The sequence below is a fragment of the Musa acuminata genome, chromosome BXJ1-10, assembly GCF_036884655.1.
Source record: "Musa acuminata AAA Group cultivar baxijiao chromosome BXJ1-10, Cavendish_Baxijiao_AAA, whole genome shotgun sequence".
In the NCBI taxonomy this organism is placed as follows: Eukaryota; Viridiplantae; Streptophyta; class Magnoliopsida; order Zingiberales; family Musaceae; genus Musa; species Musa acuminata.
In genome coordinates this window covers 20509415-20524322 of record NC_088336.1, presented here as the reverse complement: position 1 = coordinate 20524322, position 14908 = coordinate 20509415, and the positions used below count along the sequence as shown (strand labels likewise).

Here is a 14908-nt window from a genome sequence, read left to right as displayed (position 1 = left end):
ACCAGACAGCAAAAATTGTGCCCTTTTTGTTTTTTTTTTACATGCTCAAATATGTAATAACATGATCAATTCTCAAACATATATTTCATACAAATTTTTAAGGAGACTTAACGACGGTTTAAAGCACTGCCTAGTTAACATGTCTAATTTTAAATCTCAATCATTAGCATCTGAGTGCATATGAACTCGATGTATACATATGGAGTGAATTTTTTTGGAATATGAAAAAACCATGAGGATGAACAACACTCAAGTATCACTGAAAATTCAAGCTCTAGATTAGTGCCAAAACTGAAATGGTGATTGTTCCAAGACTCCCCAAACTCTCTCATAACAAAGACATGAAACACTATTGATAAAGTCCCAATCAGTTGAATATGAATAAAGTGGACCTAACTTTTTAAGACGCCCAAACAGTTTCAAAGTCAAATAAAAGTCAAAAGTTGATTGCCAAGGTTTGCTTTGAGCAGAAATGGAGCCATTGACATCTGTTACTCGGAGTTCATCCTCAGGTGCTTCTTTTCATATCATGATACACACAAGCATCTGCGGCAGACTTCATCTGAAATAAGCAAAAGCATAATTTCAGTGTATAGATAAACATTTTTGCATCTCAGGGAAACATCTACTAGTTGAGGATCACCAAGGAAAACACTTTGGGACCTCCAGAAAGAAAAGTGTCACTTATATGTGAATTTGCAGAGTTGTTCATTGTGCAACAGATACTTAAGAATATTAGCAAGCATACAAAATGTTTGAACATGCCATATCTGAAAAAAATGCAATAGCTCATTTGATCATAAAGTGACACTGATGAACTGCTAGGCTAACATAACATGGAAACTTGGCATCAAGACTAGTGCAAGCTTACAGTATTAACAAGTGCTAGTCCCCCTTTATCAAAATCTAATGATATCAATGATGAGTCTGATAGAAAAGTTTTACTCAGATTGGATGTTGCAATGTAACGTCCTCAGTGGTTTTTTACCACATGTGCTTGTTCCTAGGATTAAAAGTTATATTATGACCAATAAGAGTTCTACAACTGTACAAAGACACATGTGCAAGATTTTAGAAAGCAAAGATGTGTGGAGTACTCAATTTTATTCAACAAGTTATCACTTAATGCAACAAAAGAACTAATTTCACTGCCCTAAATATATGACAGGCATTAGACAATTCATAAGAATAAAATAACAAAAGGTCACCTGGATGACGTTCACCACTTGCTTAATTGCACATCCAATGGAAGCTAAAAGGAACAGTAAAGAAAGAAGTGACTTTTGTCCCAAAGCATATGCATAAACCTGTCAGATGAAAAGATTCAAGTCAGTTGCAAGATTTCAAATAAGAAGAAAACAAAGAAAAAGCCATGTAATAGAAGAGAGTTTACCTCAAACAAGCTTTCATATTTCTCATCAGCAAGAACATAGAGGATAATGTAAAGAACCTGTTGCATGACATTGTGATTACATTACAATAGAGTCAATTAAAAAAAGTGGACTACACAAGTAATGATGGTAGACAAAGTACCTCAGATCCAACACAGCAGAAGGCCATGAACATGCGGTTCCCATAGTATAATTTGAAAAGCCAATTAGTTGAGTCCTTTACATCCTTGTGGCTAGTTTTGCCAGATAAGAATGAACTGCAGTGGCATATTAACAAAAGCACAAGAACTTATTGATTCCCATAAATCAGTAGTGCTACACCAAAGATGAAACAGTACCTGTACATTTGCAGCCAATGACTTGCAATGTCCAACCCAAGCAATGCCAGGAAAATCAAGCCTGGCCTGCAGAAAAGTTAACAAGAAAATCAGCCATGCAGACAAGAGACATAATAGTTAGATATATATTTTTTATAAAAAAATAGTTAGATATATGCAAAGATGCAAGTACCTATACAATTGTGAGAGAACAGCCAGTAGACATGCAGTGCTAACCCTGAAGAATGACGAGAAACAAGAATAAGATAATTAGACATACATACAGAAGAAAACAGTTTATTCATTTTAAGTATACTTATCTAATTAGAGAAGATTTTAGATTTTAAGCATTCATAGAAAAGAATGCCCAAAGGGCCTGTTAGAGAAGCACCTGTCAGTTACCATATCCAAAACAGCTCCAAAAGTTGACACTGGTTCACAAATCAGAATAAATTAGTAAATGAGTAGATATAACCATTTTCTGTTTTCTCAACAAATGCCATATTTATTATAGACTTCGAACCAGAATGTTCTGCATTGTGATAAGAGAAGTCACATGTATAGAAAACTAAATAAAAAATTTAATCAATGTTTGAAAGAAGAGGCAAACATTGAAAATCAGCAAAATACTTGTTGCAGTAGCATGCGATACATGGAAAACTAGCGATGTTTCTCTATTTTTTAATAAGAAAGACAAGCTTTGATGTCTACACTGACAAATATGAAACTTCCTTGAATTAGGGGAGGAAAAGAAAACTGTCTTGATCCATGGCAAGAAAAGCTTAGTTAATGAAGGTTGCTGACTTTGTCAATATAGTGAAACAAATGGAGGATGCTAAAATTGGAGCCAAGGAGGCAGTGACAGGTAGCGTTGGGTACGGAATATAGTTTTCAGAAATTACCACATGGTATATATGGTTGAGCAAATGAAAACTGCTTTCTTGATCATTTAATTGGGAATCTGTCTCCTGGAGTCGGCTTGAAAATGGAGCTGTGAGAAGAACAGAAACACCTTTTTTCTCTTTTCACTACGTTCCATTGTTTCTTCATACTTTTTACCTCCATTTCATTTCTTTGTTTATTTTTTCTATTATTATACGTATCAAATCACACCAGTATGCCATAGTGCTCAGATTGATGGCTAAAACACCACCAGCAACTCTAATGGCAATTCTTGGTGACAATACAGATGTTATGGTCAAGAAAGTGAAAATGGCATCAGAAAGACACAAAACTGATGTGACATTGCTGTTGTTTAATTAAGCAAACATTATGGGATAAATTTTTGGATCCAGTTGAGGAAAATGAGGTTTTAATAATACATTAAGATTTACTATACAATAATTGAAGTAAGCCATCTAAAGAAATTAGTAATAAAGATATGAGTTAATGTTGTGAAAGTACAAAATAGTTTAGAAGCACGACTTAACATCACTCATAATAATGCATCATGTATGATCATAAGAAACAATTTACCAATCTCATTAGTTGCTAGTGTCATAGTTGGGAAAATTAGTTACTTTTGTGGTGCCTTGTTGAACTTTAATCTCAAAACACCATTCATGACTATGCAGGTGGATGTCTTACCAAAGTATGATGGGAACTGTTAAAACAAAATCAAGAACTACAAGGCAGCTGTAGGAGTTATATAGTGAAGTACATAGAACATATCAGCTTTGGCAACAAAATCTAATTTCACCAAATAGGAGGAATTCCTAGTTACAATCATTTGATGTGGGTTATCACTTGGTTGCAAACAGCTGTTTCAATATTACTGAATAATAATAAAAGCTTCAATGATTTTGCTGCATAAATTGCTGTGCTATACATATTGGGAGGTCTATTTGCCAATGCCTATTGTGTTTTCTATGTATAGAAGCCTAAATGATTTTGCTGCTGCTTCCATTACTAGTCCTACACCAAAAGAATATCATTTCAGGCAACTCCATTGCAAACATGAAACTTTTCTTTATAAAAATAACCAATCTCGTTGCCAACATACATTAGCTTCTTTTCCAAAAGCTCAATTTCAACTCAATTGTCGTTCACATCTCATCCTTCCTTTTGCTCCATATATATTTTTGGTGTCAGATCTTTCTTTTCCTTATACAAATTAAGCTGAATTTGTTAGGTTATTTATCTGAAAACAATATGGACAAAACCATACCATTTTTCCATGACAGGATATCTGTTAGGTGTATGGCAAATCGACATAGCTTATTTGTTGCATCTATGTACATGCATGCATACACAAACATGGTTTGCCAGAAAAGTCAATCCCAATCAAATCAGTTGATAAAGTCAGTGCAGATTATGATCAAATTGGCCAGAGAAGGGTTAGGCTAATTATTTTTCAAGTGTAAAAGAAAACATTCCAAAAGGACTTCATATTTGATAACCTTGTTGAACCATGGAGTAAGAATGTGCTGATGCAGCTACTGTAAATGAAAAAGTTATAGGAAAAAAACTATCTTGATGAGATATTCTGAATCCTTTCTACCTTGATTGAACTTCCGAGCAAGCCAACCATCCAATGCGTCACAGCAAAAGCTGGAAAACAAAAGTGTAGTCAACTAATGACCAAAAATTTGTTGCAGTATAGTCTAAAGTCTAAACAATTGAAAATTAACATATAGGACAAAAGTTACCTAACAAAGTAGAGAATGGTAAAGAGAGTCTTCTGATAATAACAAAGAGCAAATGCCACACAATTCATGATGACTCTTATATATCCTGCAGAACAGAGAAATTTTCAAAGAAATCAAAATAATATGAAAGATTATCACATGAAAAATAAAAATAGTAGCATTACTTGTTAGTTGTTAGAATGACACACTGCACTGAAATATGCAGAGAATTAGCAAAGTAAGCAGAGCAAAACACATGCATGTGCTAGTCATTTGACTCATTTGTCTTAAAACAATCCATATCAGAGGAAACCTTTCCCTTGCTATGCTAATTATTGATGTCATGCTGGGTCCCTCAAATTGACCAAACAAACCAAAATAAGGCCTACTCAATTAAAGGTCTACAAACCAGGTTCATATGGCCACTAGAAAGGCAAGCCAAACTACGACTAATACTAGCCCCTGTGACTTGGCTCTGGTATGGCTCACCAGAAAGGCAGGCTAAACTAGTACTGGTACTGCTGATCAAGTGACTTGGCTCTAATGTTGACATGCTCAAGATTTAGGTTGAGCAATAGTCTGATTTCACATCTGTCAGAAAATCCTGTCTGGAGTTGGAAATGAAGATGAAGTCATCTTCATAATAGTAGTGGCATTATCTTAACTACTTTATAGGTAACATAACACAACTTGGACCTCAACTTTTATGTTAAAACTTAGAGTTCAAATCTCTGAAAGCATTTCAATAATTTGAGAAGAAAGTGCTTCCTCAACTAACTACAGAATTAAAATAATTAGCTAATTTCATACCAACAATAAAGGTGACAACATCCATGCATAAGCACTTAGACAGTCAAGAGAGAAAATTAATTTCCTTGACCCAATAAGACCTACTATAAGCAAAACCCAAAACTCTTTAAATATGATTGGTGAGACAACTTATATGGTTGTAGTATGGCATTCTGGTGCTGATGTTGGTATGAATTCAAAAATTGTATGGATTATCAGACATACTTTGTGATGTGCGCATGGCGTGGTCAACAATATAAGAATTGTTGCAAACCCATCATGATATCACTTGTCCATAAGTGTATAGGAAGAAACTCCATAGGGTGGCGATTGTGGCTGACATTGGAACTAAAGTGGTGTATAGGACCATAACATCTTTGTGTAGGTTTCCATGAACCCTGGAAAGATGAATAGTATTGGGAAGTGATTTCTTTTTGTCCCGTTACAGTACTTAATTATTAGAAGTGCTTGCTCTAACAGGTGTTTCTAATTCAAAGAGAAATCTTCCAAACTAACTACTATAGATTTAAACAAATAACTAACATTATTTTATTGCAATACAGAGAAGAAAAATCTCCAAGCATGAGCTCTTAGACATACAAGCCTCGTGTATATTGTGGGCACGGGGGAGAATAACATCTCATCACCTTACTAGGTGAATACATTGCCATGACCACAGTTATAAATAACATCCCTACTTTCAGTTCTTCAGCCAGCTACAGTATCATATACATACTAATATATAATCACATAAGTTATAGCAATATTATGTTTGACCTCATTCAGTGTTTCTCACTAGCTTTATCAAGATTAGAAAACATCAAGCTTATATTCAACATAAGAATTTCATGCTTAATGATTAATTACAGCTAATGGGTCATATTAGAATGAAAGCATATTTGACTTCATGCTTAATGATTAATTACAACTAATGGGTCATATTAGAAAGAATGAGAGCATGTTTTCCTATTTCTTCATAGATTAACAACACATTTTCAAAAGTCAAATATTGGGATTCAAAAACTTACCTATAATATTGGGAATATAAAAATACACCGATACTGTCTTTTGATTTGATGGCTGTGCCATAGGAGCTTTCAAATTCAAAGGAACTTCAGTAAAGTTGAGAGATGATAGAACTGGCTACAGATCGTTTCCTCTGTCAAAAATTAACCAATGTCAATAGGTGAAATATTAATAAAAAGGATGAAAATAAAGTGCATGTAAATAAGTGAATATACACACATGCATGCTTATATAATTTTAAGTTCCATGACCAATAACTTTGAAGAATTTTAATGAAAAATGTTAACTCATCCTATCATTAGTGCATTCCATTTCCAACCTTAAATATACCATTAGAGCTGCAAGAGCATTTACCTAGAATGCATAATCTCTAGAGATAAAGTTATTGTTATGGATGGTTTTACAGAAAATAAAGCCCATTTGCTCCAAAAGATCAGTTTTATTGATATCAATGTTGTCAAAACTGCTAGGCACAATAAGGCACCAAGGTCCATTGTCATCCAATGCCCTAGGAACTCACCTGAGCAAACCATGCTTACCTTACAAAAGCAAGACCCAAATTTGGCCAAAGAGAGATGAGAGGGCAAGAAGAGGGAGGGAAAAGGAAAGGCAAAAAAAGAGGGAAGGGAGAATGGGGGAGGGAGGTGCTGGTCAGGCATAGAGAAGATGTAAAGAGAGTAAAAGGTAAGATATAAGACATGGCAGCGATAATGGTAGAGCACCCCTAGAGGTGACCTTGCGGCCAAAATATTGAAACCCTAATAAGTTTATGATCAAATATTACAAACTAGCTTAATGTAGTCATTATAGAGAAACAAAAAGATTCAAACTTAAAAGGCTATTTGAGTTGCTAATTTTTCCAAATGAACTAAATGTGAGCAATGATCTGATCGAAATCTTAATAAATGACTTGTGAGATTATCAGCCATGTGAACATGACACAACCTCTTGATGTGTGGTAGCCCGTCATCTTCCTAACAACTGTTCACCGAGGACCTTGTGGCCACCCAGGCTTAAAGCAACCAAGAAGTTAGCACTCTCCATTCTCTCTCCCTCTCTCTCCCTACAAGCCTGAAAGATAATGTGGTTGAGTTCATAAAAGGAATGGAAAAACTATGGCATAAGTTCGACCACCAAAATAAGGAAATTTTTGTGGGTACTAGTGTTGCTCGTGTGCTATGTATTCAGGATATTGTTGTAAGTGCTGCACAACCACTTCATGTCAGGATGTTGCTATGAGTGCTGCAAACATGATGGTTGTTCAGTATCTGTATGTCAAGATTGCAAATTGTGAAGATGTTCTGCTCCAGTCAACTCTAGTTAAGCTGGTCGTTGCTTCGAGTTCCACTCTTCACTGTCTGATTTGGGCATTACAGGGGACTCCGCCTAAGGTAACCTCAACCCTACATCAACGGTGTTTATCTTGTAGGTCCTTCACCCTCAGGCAGTCAAAAGACACCGACCAACCTTTGCCAAAAAAAAAAAAAAGAAATAGACCCAACCAATGTCACACAGAAAGCAGAATCAATTCTTCTCCAAAGTCCGGCTTCATCTAAGCAATTATTTGGAAAAGTTGAACGAGATTAGCCTCATATGCTTACTAAAAATTCCTGGAACCGAGCAGGATACTAACTACTAAAATCTCCAGTCAGCGAGGCAGGACAAACGAAACCAATCACCTCCTTGAATGCTTAGCCTCATATAAATAAGTACAATCCTACGCATCATATTCCACTGCCAGAACAACGAAGACAGAGAACCATGAAATCCCACTTGCTCTTATGACCCAGCTTACCTCCGCCTCCAAGTAATGCTCAAAAACATGATTTTTCATCGAGACACAAGAAAAAAGAAAGAAAAATATGATTCGATCCGATAAATCGGAGAGAAGAATAAGAAGGTACAACGAAAGATTCAATGGAAAAGGCCCCAAAAGAAAGGGGAAAACGTGGAGGGCTTCGTGTTACCTTCGGCGACCGCGATGGTTGGGAACGACGAAGAGAGTCGACCGAGAGAAGGAGAGGCACAAGAACTGGGCCGGCGATGGTAGCGGGGAAGGCAAGCGAGAAGATACGCAGTCGGTGGGCAGCAGATATAGCCTTTCCCTCCTTTACTATCGAGAATTGATTCGATCCGATCTGCTCGTCGAGAGATTTCGCCAAAAGAAGACGACTCCCAATTAATATAAAAGAGAGAAAGAAACACTAAAAACAATAAACTCTCTAATAAACGAGAATTCGTAGCCAAAGGAAACTCTTAACTATCTAATCATCCACCTGCGGCGCCACGCGGTTGATCGCCTAACAGTTACGTGCCGGAAAATGATTGGATATTACATCAGGACCCACTCTTTCATCCTATTGCCAAGCGGATAAGAATGCGGGTTGATGTGTAAAAGTGGTGACCAACTGGGACCCATGGAAAACAAATTAGCATTTAAACTCTTTCTCTTTACCTGACTACAGAAAAGAACAAACTTTTATATCCCCTATATTATTGTTGCTTATGGAGTCAGATATATTAGAGCGAAAAATATAAAGCTTATATATTATTGTTAAATTGTTTATTTTTCTTTTTTTTTGTTATTATCTAATTTTTCCTTAAGTGTTGCTACAAAGCTGTAAACAAAGACAAGTTGATTATATTTTTGTTATTTTTAATACAAATTATCCCCAAGCTTCATAATTTGAAGTAACCTCCTATACATGTTCTTATTAATACTTGACATAATTAATGCTAATAAGTAATTGGTATTGGTTTATTTTGCTGTATTAGTGTTAGAAGTTGAGATGGAGCTGCTATTGCTATTAGGGAGTATATCTAATATCTCATATAAACAATAGGTAAGCAAATTTTGAGAAGAAAAGAACTTTCATTAAGCTAAATGTTGCTTCTCACTCTGTTAGCTTTGCTGTTAACAATCATAGCTTTGAACATGAACATGTACATCAGTCTTTTGCAACAGGAAATGGTTGCCAATGTGATGTGACTCTAAACTCTCTACATCCAGCTATGTGAAGCATTTGCTTGCCAATTAGTTTGGTGAGATCTCACAGAGGTAAGGAGGAGACTCCCATGCCAAGTTGGGCTCCCAGGAAATGGTTGGCAGCAGGCTGAAGCCCCACTGACTGTTCTCAAGACTGCATATTTTACCTTCTTCTCCGTTTGCCAGACTTGCTGTGCTTCTCATGGGCTGTTGTCCGAAGTCTATGCTCGTCAAGGATTCCTCAACGTCACCCACAATCGATGGTGATGCATTGAGAAGCATCGAGGCGACGTCCATGGCGGACTTGGATGGTATTTGCATGTGTTCTGGGGAGAACATGAAGCTGGTGGGTGCAACTTGTGCATTGGGAAGCTCCGGCTTGTAGCAGGAGGATTCAAGTGGATGACGGGGCATCTCTGAGCTCAGCTGGGTGCTATGTGCAGTCCTTAAGATGGAGAACAGGTCTGCTGCTCCATTGGGATCGGGCACCGGGGACACCCAGGAAGGAGGCGGTGCTGCTCTATGTGCCACGGTGTTAGGCTTCTTGAATATCCTACATATTGTCCATGAATCCTGTTCATGAAGCGAAACAATATCTCAGTTGTTAGAATAGAATGGAAGATAATTACTCCAAAAATGAGAAATGAACTGTAGTTCTCACGTTGATCGAAATATTTTTGTGAGCAAGGGAAGGTAGTCTGAACTCATGCATCATCCATTCTGTTTTGATCCCTTTGGCAGCTCTGCCTCTGTAGAAAACGAGCGATTTCTTGAGACCTATGCACTTATTTCCTTCAGAAGAGTAGATTGGCCTGTCCGTGCCTGTGGCCTTCCAGAATCCAGCTCCTGTGACTCTGTTTGGCCTTGCACTGTTCTTGTACTTTCGATCCCTCGGGCAGTAGAAGTACCATTCCTTTTCTCCTGTTGTCGTCGCCAGCTCTTCTCGGTTGCAAGAGAAGGAGAGATAACAGTTTGGTAAGTAAATGGAAGATGATAAGAGAACCTGTACTCAACATGCACAGGCAAATAGAAGCAGCTTACCTGGAAGATCCCATGGATCATATTTGTAGATGTCGAGCTGCCTGATAAGTTCAATAGATGGAGGTTTCTGCTGGATCTTCCTGTTCAAGTAGAAGCCTACTAACTCTTCATCTGTGGGGTGAAACCTAAACCCTGGCAGCATAATGTCATCTCCCTTCTCCATATCACTTCTCTCATCCATGACCCCTACAGACTCTTCACTGAGAAAACAGTAGTTGAAGAAGACCGAGAGAAGCAAATCTGAGGCTGAACTACAAGAAACCTTTCCAAGATCAAAAAGCTTAAGATGTCTGGTCGAATGAGAGAGAAGCTTAAGCAGTGAGTGGTCTTATAATCACAATCCAGCTGTTTACAATGAGTCCAAAGCAGTGAATACATTATTGACCGAAAAGACTTCGCCTTTCTCCCTCCTTGAACTCATTAGGTTTGTTTAGTTCATAAGATGGGCATCCCAAAAAGACTACAAATCTAGCAGCATAGGGGATCATCAATCCTTTTCCTTTCACACATACAATACTCGTCACACGCATCCTTGAGCACACCAAGAGAAGGATAACTTCAAGACAAGTCCATTGTTTATCCTTTTTCTTGGGTTATTCACGCCGAGCTAACTCTTTCCAACACGTTAGAAGCTTCGGATACTAATATTCATTCCCAATTGTCACTGCAAATTCTTCTCTTCGGTCTCTCCTGATCCAAAAATCCCATCTCATTCAGATATGTACCCTTTGTTTGTCAGCACATGTTTTGGGATCTTTCAGGCCTGATGAAACAAATCTGCAGCTTGTAATGCTGTTCCACTTTCACACAGTGTAAGCTGGCTTTTGGCAAGATGAAGTTAAGTATACTGGATGAATAATCTTAGGTGTAATTTGATAACCAAGTTCCAGTAACCTTGAAGATTGATTTAGTTTTAGTGGTGGGGAAGATTGAAATCAAGCTTAGGTCACAGTGCATGCATTATAATGGGCATAAGAACAAAAGTTTGGACGTGTGAGCAGAAGTCCATGACCAGGATTTGCTAACCGTGTCTACCAAAGAGGTTGCAGGTTGGGAAGCCCCCTATTTAATGAAGTGTTTGGAAGTCAAGCCATTGGCATTTCTTCCCAAGTGTGGCCCCTCGGTTTGGACCAATCTTGTCTGTTGACCTTTGGTTGCAAACCCAAGTCAAAAGAAATTGGAACCAAACACTTCAAACACAAGCTTCTCTCTTCTTGGTATTTGCACCCTTTATCTTCTTCCTCAATGCTCCCCGTTGCACCAACTTCACGTTTAATTCTTCCTTCTTTGTGAACGAACCATCATTAAATTATCATCTAATTCTTCTTTATGATTATTGAGATATTTCATTCCTAATATCTATGTTCGAGTTGACTTGAAATTTGATCACGCTAATCACAGAGGAGCAACGCTCTCTGTTTAATTGCCAAGCTCAGAACAAATGACAAGTCATTAGATTAGTACGATTTGTACATGAAGACGTTGCTTAGTAGTGATGTTGGGTATTAAACATGTTTAGCAAATCGAGTTGTTATAAATGGTGTTTGATGGCAGGAAACTTGCATTGTAAGCATTGGGTGCAGGTTGACCGGAAGTCCCAAAGTCATTGACTGAAGGCAGAAACAATAACCCCATTCAAATATACAACCAAGCATAAAATGATCCTTCACACAGCATGTGACCAAATGGCAATATGTATCCTAGATGATAAAATATAGTCACATCATAATAATTATATGATGATCAAGCCAGTTTATGTGGAAGCTGGTGAAGAATATGAAAAGTAAATTTTATTTAGGTTCATGTTATGAAATACAAAAGGTGCTAAAATAATAGCGCAGCAGTGAAATCTTACTGCCACTAACTTTGCACAACCACAGTTACATTGATAGGATTTCAACTTGCCAACCATTAAGCATCTTGCTGCTGTGTTCATCATAGTAATTCCTTGGTTGATGGTGATTGCTTTTGAGAGCTCATGCATCAGGTGCAATGCTGATCCCAAATATGAGCTCAAGATATCTTGTCGAGTCCTTGATGTAATGGGGGTGAGCAATCATCAAGCTTGCTTTCATCTGCTTGATGAGCAAATGAGTAATGTTCAAAGCATGAGAGGCCAACAACTGTGATGCCCACCTACCAATAATCATCACATGAACATCGACCTCCTTTGAAATGGTGGAATCGACTGCGATCCCTAATGATCACCAGCCTGTCATATACCGCAGACAAAATTTTTGCGAAACTGTGGCAATCGATGCAAGTTCGGAGGTTCTTTGCAATCCTGATCGTTCTTCCTGGTGGGGTTGCAAGAATACCAAATGCAATAGCCAACTTCTCACTGTGACAAGAGAGTGCGTTCTCTTTCTCCTCCTTGTCCATTCTGTGCAGTTCAGATGACACGTTTGGAACATAACCAGCAATCTTCAACTGGCTATTTATCTCATCAAGCATCCGGTAAATCTCTGCTTTTCGTGGATGTGAATCATCGTCGACGGTGAACTCATGAACTACTCCATTTATCTCTGTTGTGCTGCAGCCAGGGCTTGTCTGGATTCCCTTATCCTTCATCAACTTCCTTACTTCTGCCACCTTCTCCCAGTTGCCTGCAGATGCATAAGTATTCAGCAACAGGACATAATCTCCAGCTTGCTGTGCTTTTAACTCGATCAGGTGCCCAATTACATGTTCTCCGAGCTGAGCATGGCCATGGATCCTACAGGCTCCAAGAAGAGTCCTCCAAGTAGTGGAATCTAGCTCAACAGCCTTCTCTTTCGCTATAAGCTCATAGGCCTGATCGAGCAAACCGGCACGGCCCAAAAGGTCGACCATGCACCCAAAATGACGCGCATTGGCGGCAATTCCATACTTGTCTCTCATCATATCGAAGAACCTTAATCCCTGATCAACCAATCCACTATGGCTACAAGCCGACAGCACGCCGGTAAAGGTGTGCTCGTCGGGAGTAACACCAGCATTCAGCATGACACCAAAAGCTTCAATAGCTTCCGTCCCATACCCGTTCATGGCCAACCCCGAAATCATGGCGCTCCAGCTGACAACATTCTTCTGAGAAGTATCAGAAAACACTGCGTAAGCTTTGTCCAAGCTTCCGCACTTTGAGTACATCGCTATGAGTGAATTCCGTAGGTTCAAAGCACGGTCATAACCTACTCGCGCGGCGTACTCGTGGACGCGCTCGCCGAAATCAAGCGCACTCAGTTGCGCGCACGCCTGAAGCAGAAGCAGGCAGGTGACATTATCCGGCTTGCATCCGTGATCCGGTCGCTGCATCACGTCAAACAGGTGCAGCGCATCTTTGCTCCGACGGTTCTGAGAGTAGCAAGAAATTAAGACGTTCCACGTGACGGTGTCTCTAAAAGGCATTTCATCGAAAACGCGGTGAGCACCCTCGCAATCCCCGCAAGAAGCATACAGTCCCATCAGAGAAGTCAGCAGAACGGAGTCGCAATGATGCCCATCGCGGAGGACCCTACCGTGCACCTGCTTGCCACCGGACAAGAAGCAGATGCTGGTGCACGACTTGAGAAGAAAGGAAGCGGAGAAAGGGTTGCCACGGACGCCGAGGTGTCGCCGCATGCGGTTGTAGAAGCGCAAGGCCTCGGCGGGGGAGCCGCTCTCGGCGTATCCGCGCAGGAGCGCGTTGCAGTGGAACACAGAGGGGCGCGGGATCCGCTCGAAGACGAGGCGCGAGTAGCCCAGGTCGCGCAGGGGGGCGAGCGCGGCGCGGGACAAGAAGGCTGTGGAGATGGTGGGGTCGTGGACGAGGTCGGAGCGGAGGAGACGGGCGTGGATTTGGAGGAGGTGGGCTTTGGTGGAGCAGGATCTTATCAGAGGAATGCAATCCCCGGAGGGCGGCGACGGGGAGTCGTGCTCGAGCAGGTTGTCGGGCGACGAGGTGTTCGAGCGATGGCAATGGAGGAGACGGGGTATAAGAACAGGGGCGATGTGGGGGAGAGAACGGAGAGTGGCATTGGGTCGTAACATACGAGCCAAAGCCATGAAAGGCGAGCAAGCGGGCTTGGAAACGCTTGTAGTGTGGGTCAAATAGGCAACATGGCTTCTTGTACCATTTGAGTTTAATATATGTTGGGCCTCATTCTCCTCTAACAACTAAAACCTGTGATGGCTTCTGATAATTTAAAATATTTACCATGGTAATAGAGGAAGTCATGTGTTCTGATGATTATATTTGTATTCTCTTTATTTCATCGAGTGAGTGATTAGTTAGTCTATGTGCAATGTTTATTTTTTAATTGAATTTACACCATATGTTTGGAGTTCAATTTTAGAGTCATTTGATTTTGATAATGGATCTCTTAAAACTTTATGATTTATTCTGTGTCTAAAATAATTTTTATATTTTTAAAAATATTATATATATATGTATATATATATATGTATATATATATATCCTTTCATGTGAGTTAATAGACGTTAGAATTTACTTATGTGATACGTTGAATCATAATAAAATATTAATATTATGATATATATAATTTAAGTTTAAAAAGTAAACGAAACCTCCATTAATAACAAGAGGAGATATCGGAGGCGGAGGCAATGGCCGAAGAGGAGCCGATGAAATGCTTGGTGGTCGAGACGCTGGAGACAAGAGGTGATTGATGATGGCAGGAGCGCCGAGGTGGTAGGCTTCGATGAAGCGGTCAAGGGAGGGGACGGTGCCATGGAGGGCAGAATGGAGGGTGC

The 14908-nt window shown here is 39.3% G+C and overlaps 3 protein-coding genes across 4 annotated transcripts; all 3 read right to left on the bottom strand.

Annotated features, from left to right (window-relative positions):
• Positions 1-254: 254 nt before the first annotated feature.
• LOC135595410 (probable CDP-diacylglycerol--inositol 3-phosphatidyltransferase 2) lies at positions 255-8328 on the bottom strand. Of its 2 annotated transcripts, XM_065086283.1 has the most exons (12): positions 8118-8256; positions 7096-7221; positions 6153-6283; positions 4357-4441; positions 4209-4258; positions 2100-2139; positions 1902-1946; positions 1730-1795; positions 1534-1648; positions 1394-1450; positions 1209-1307; positions 255-562 (listed from the first exon to the last, which is right to left on the bottom strand). In XM_065086283.1, exons 3-12 carry the CDS (start codon positions 6211-6213, stop codon positions 509-511), a joined length of 672 nt encoding a protein of 223 aa, XP_064942355.1. In that variant the 5' UTR covers positions 6214-6283; positions 7096-7221; positions 8118-8256; the 3' UTR covers positions 255-508. The 2 variants fall into 2 exon arrangements, with proteins under 2 accessions (XP_064942355.1, XP_064942354.1); XM_065086282.1 differs by lacking the exon at positions 7096-7221 and having other exon boundaries at positions 8118-8328.
• Positions 8329-9035: 707 nt separating this feature from the next.
• On the bottom strand, positions 9036-10451 carry LOC104000561 (protein FEZ-like). Its single transcript, XM_009422641.3, has 3 exons — positions 10178-10451; positions 9798-10075; positions 9036-9709 (listed from the first exon to the last, which is right to left on the bottom strand). The coding sequence occupies exons 1-3, from the start codon at positions 10356-10358 to the stop codon at positions 9185-9187; spliced, it is 984 nt and encodes a 327-aa protein (XP_009420916.2). The 5' UTR covers positions 10359-10451; the 3' UTR covers positions 9036-9184.
• A 1503-nt stretch (positions 10452-11954) lies between these two features.
• Positions 11955-14204, bottom strand: LOC104000562 (pentatricopeptide repeat-containing protein At3g47530). Its single transcript, XM_018819386.2, has one exon. The coding sequence runs from the start codon at positions 14198-14200 to the stop codon at positions 12314-12316; it is 1887 nt and encodes a 628-aa protein (XP_018674931.2). The 5' UTR covers positions 14201-14204; the 3' UTR covers positions 11955-12313.
• Positions 14205-14908: the final 704 nt, after the last annotated feature.

What these genes read in the sequence shown, in the direction of transcription:
- LOC104000562 (XM_018819386.2), bottom strand. Translation starts at nt 14,200, where the DNA reads ATGGCTTTGGCTCGTATGTTACGACCCAATGCCACTCTCCGTTCTCTC.
- LOC104000561 (XM_009422641.3), bottom strand. Translation starts at nt 10,358, where the DNA reads ATGGATGAGAGAAGTGATATGGAGAAGGGAGATGACATTATGCTGCCA. An exon ending in TGATCCATGGGATCTTCCAG is followed by an intron (nt 10,076 to 10,177) that starts GTAAGCTGCTTC and finishes GCAACCGAGAAG; the next exon opens with AGCTGGCGACGACAACAGGA. An exon ending in ACAAAAATATTTCGATCAAC is followed by an intron (nt 9,710 to 9,797) that starts GTGAGAACTACA and finishes CTTCATGAACAG; the next exon opens with GATTCATGGACAATATGTAG.
- LOC135595410 (XM_065086282.1), bottom strand. Translation starts at nt 6,213, where the DNA reads ATGGCACAGCCATCAAATCAAAAGACAGTATCGGTGTATTTTTATATT. An exon ending in TTATATTCCCAATATTATAG is followed by an intron (nt 4,442 to 6,152) that starts GTAAGTTTTTGA and finishes TCTGTTCTGCAG; the next exon opens with GATATATAAGAGTCATCATG. An exon ending in TCTGCTGTGTTGGATCTGAG is followed by an intron (nt 1,451 to 1,533) that starts GTACTTTGTCTA and finishes GTCATGCAACAG; the next exon opens with GTTCTTTACATTATCCTCTA.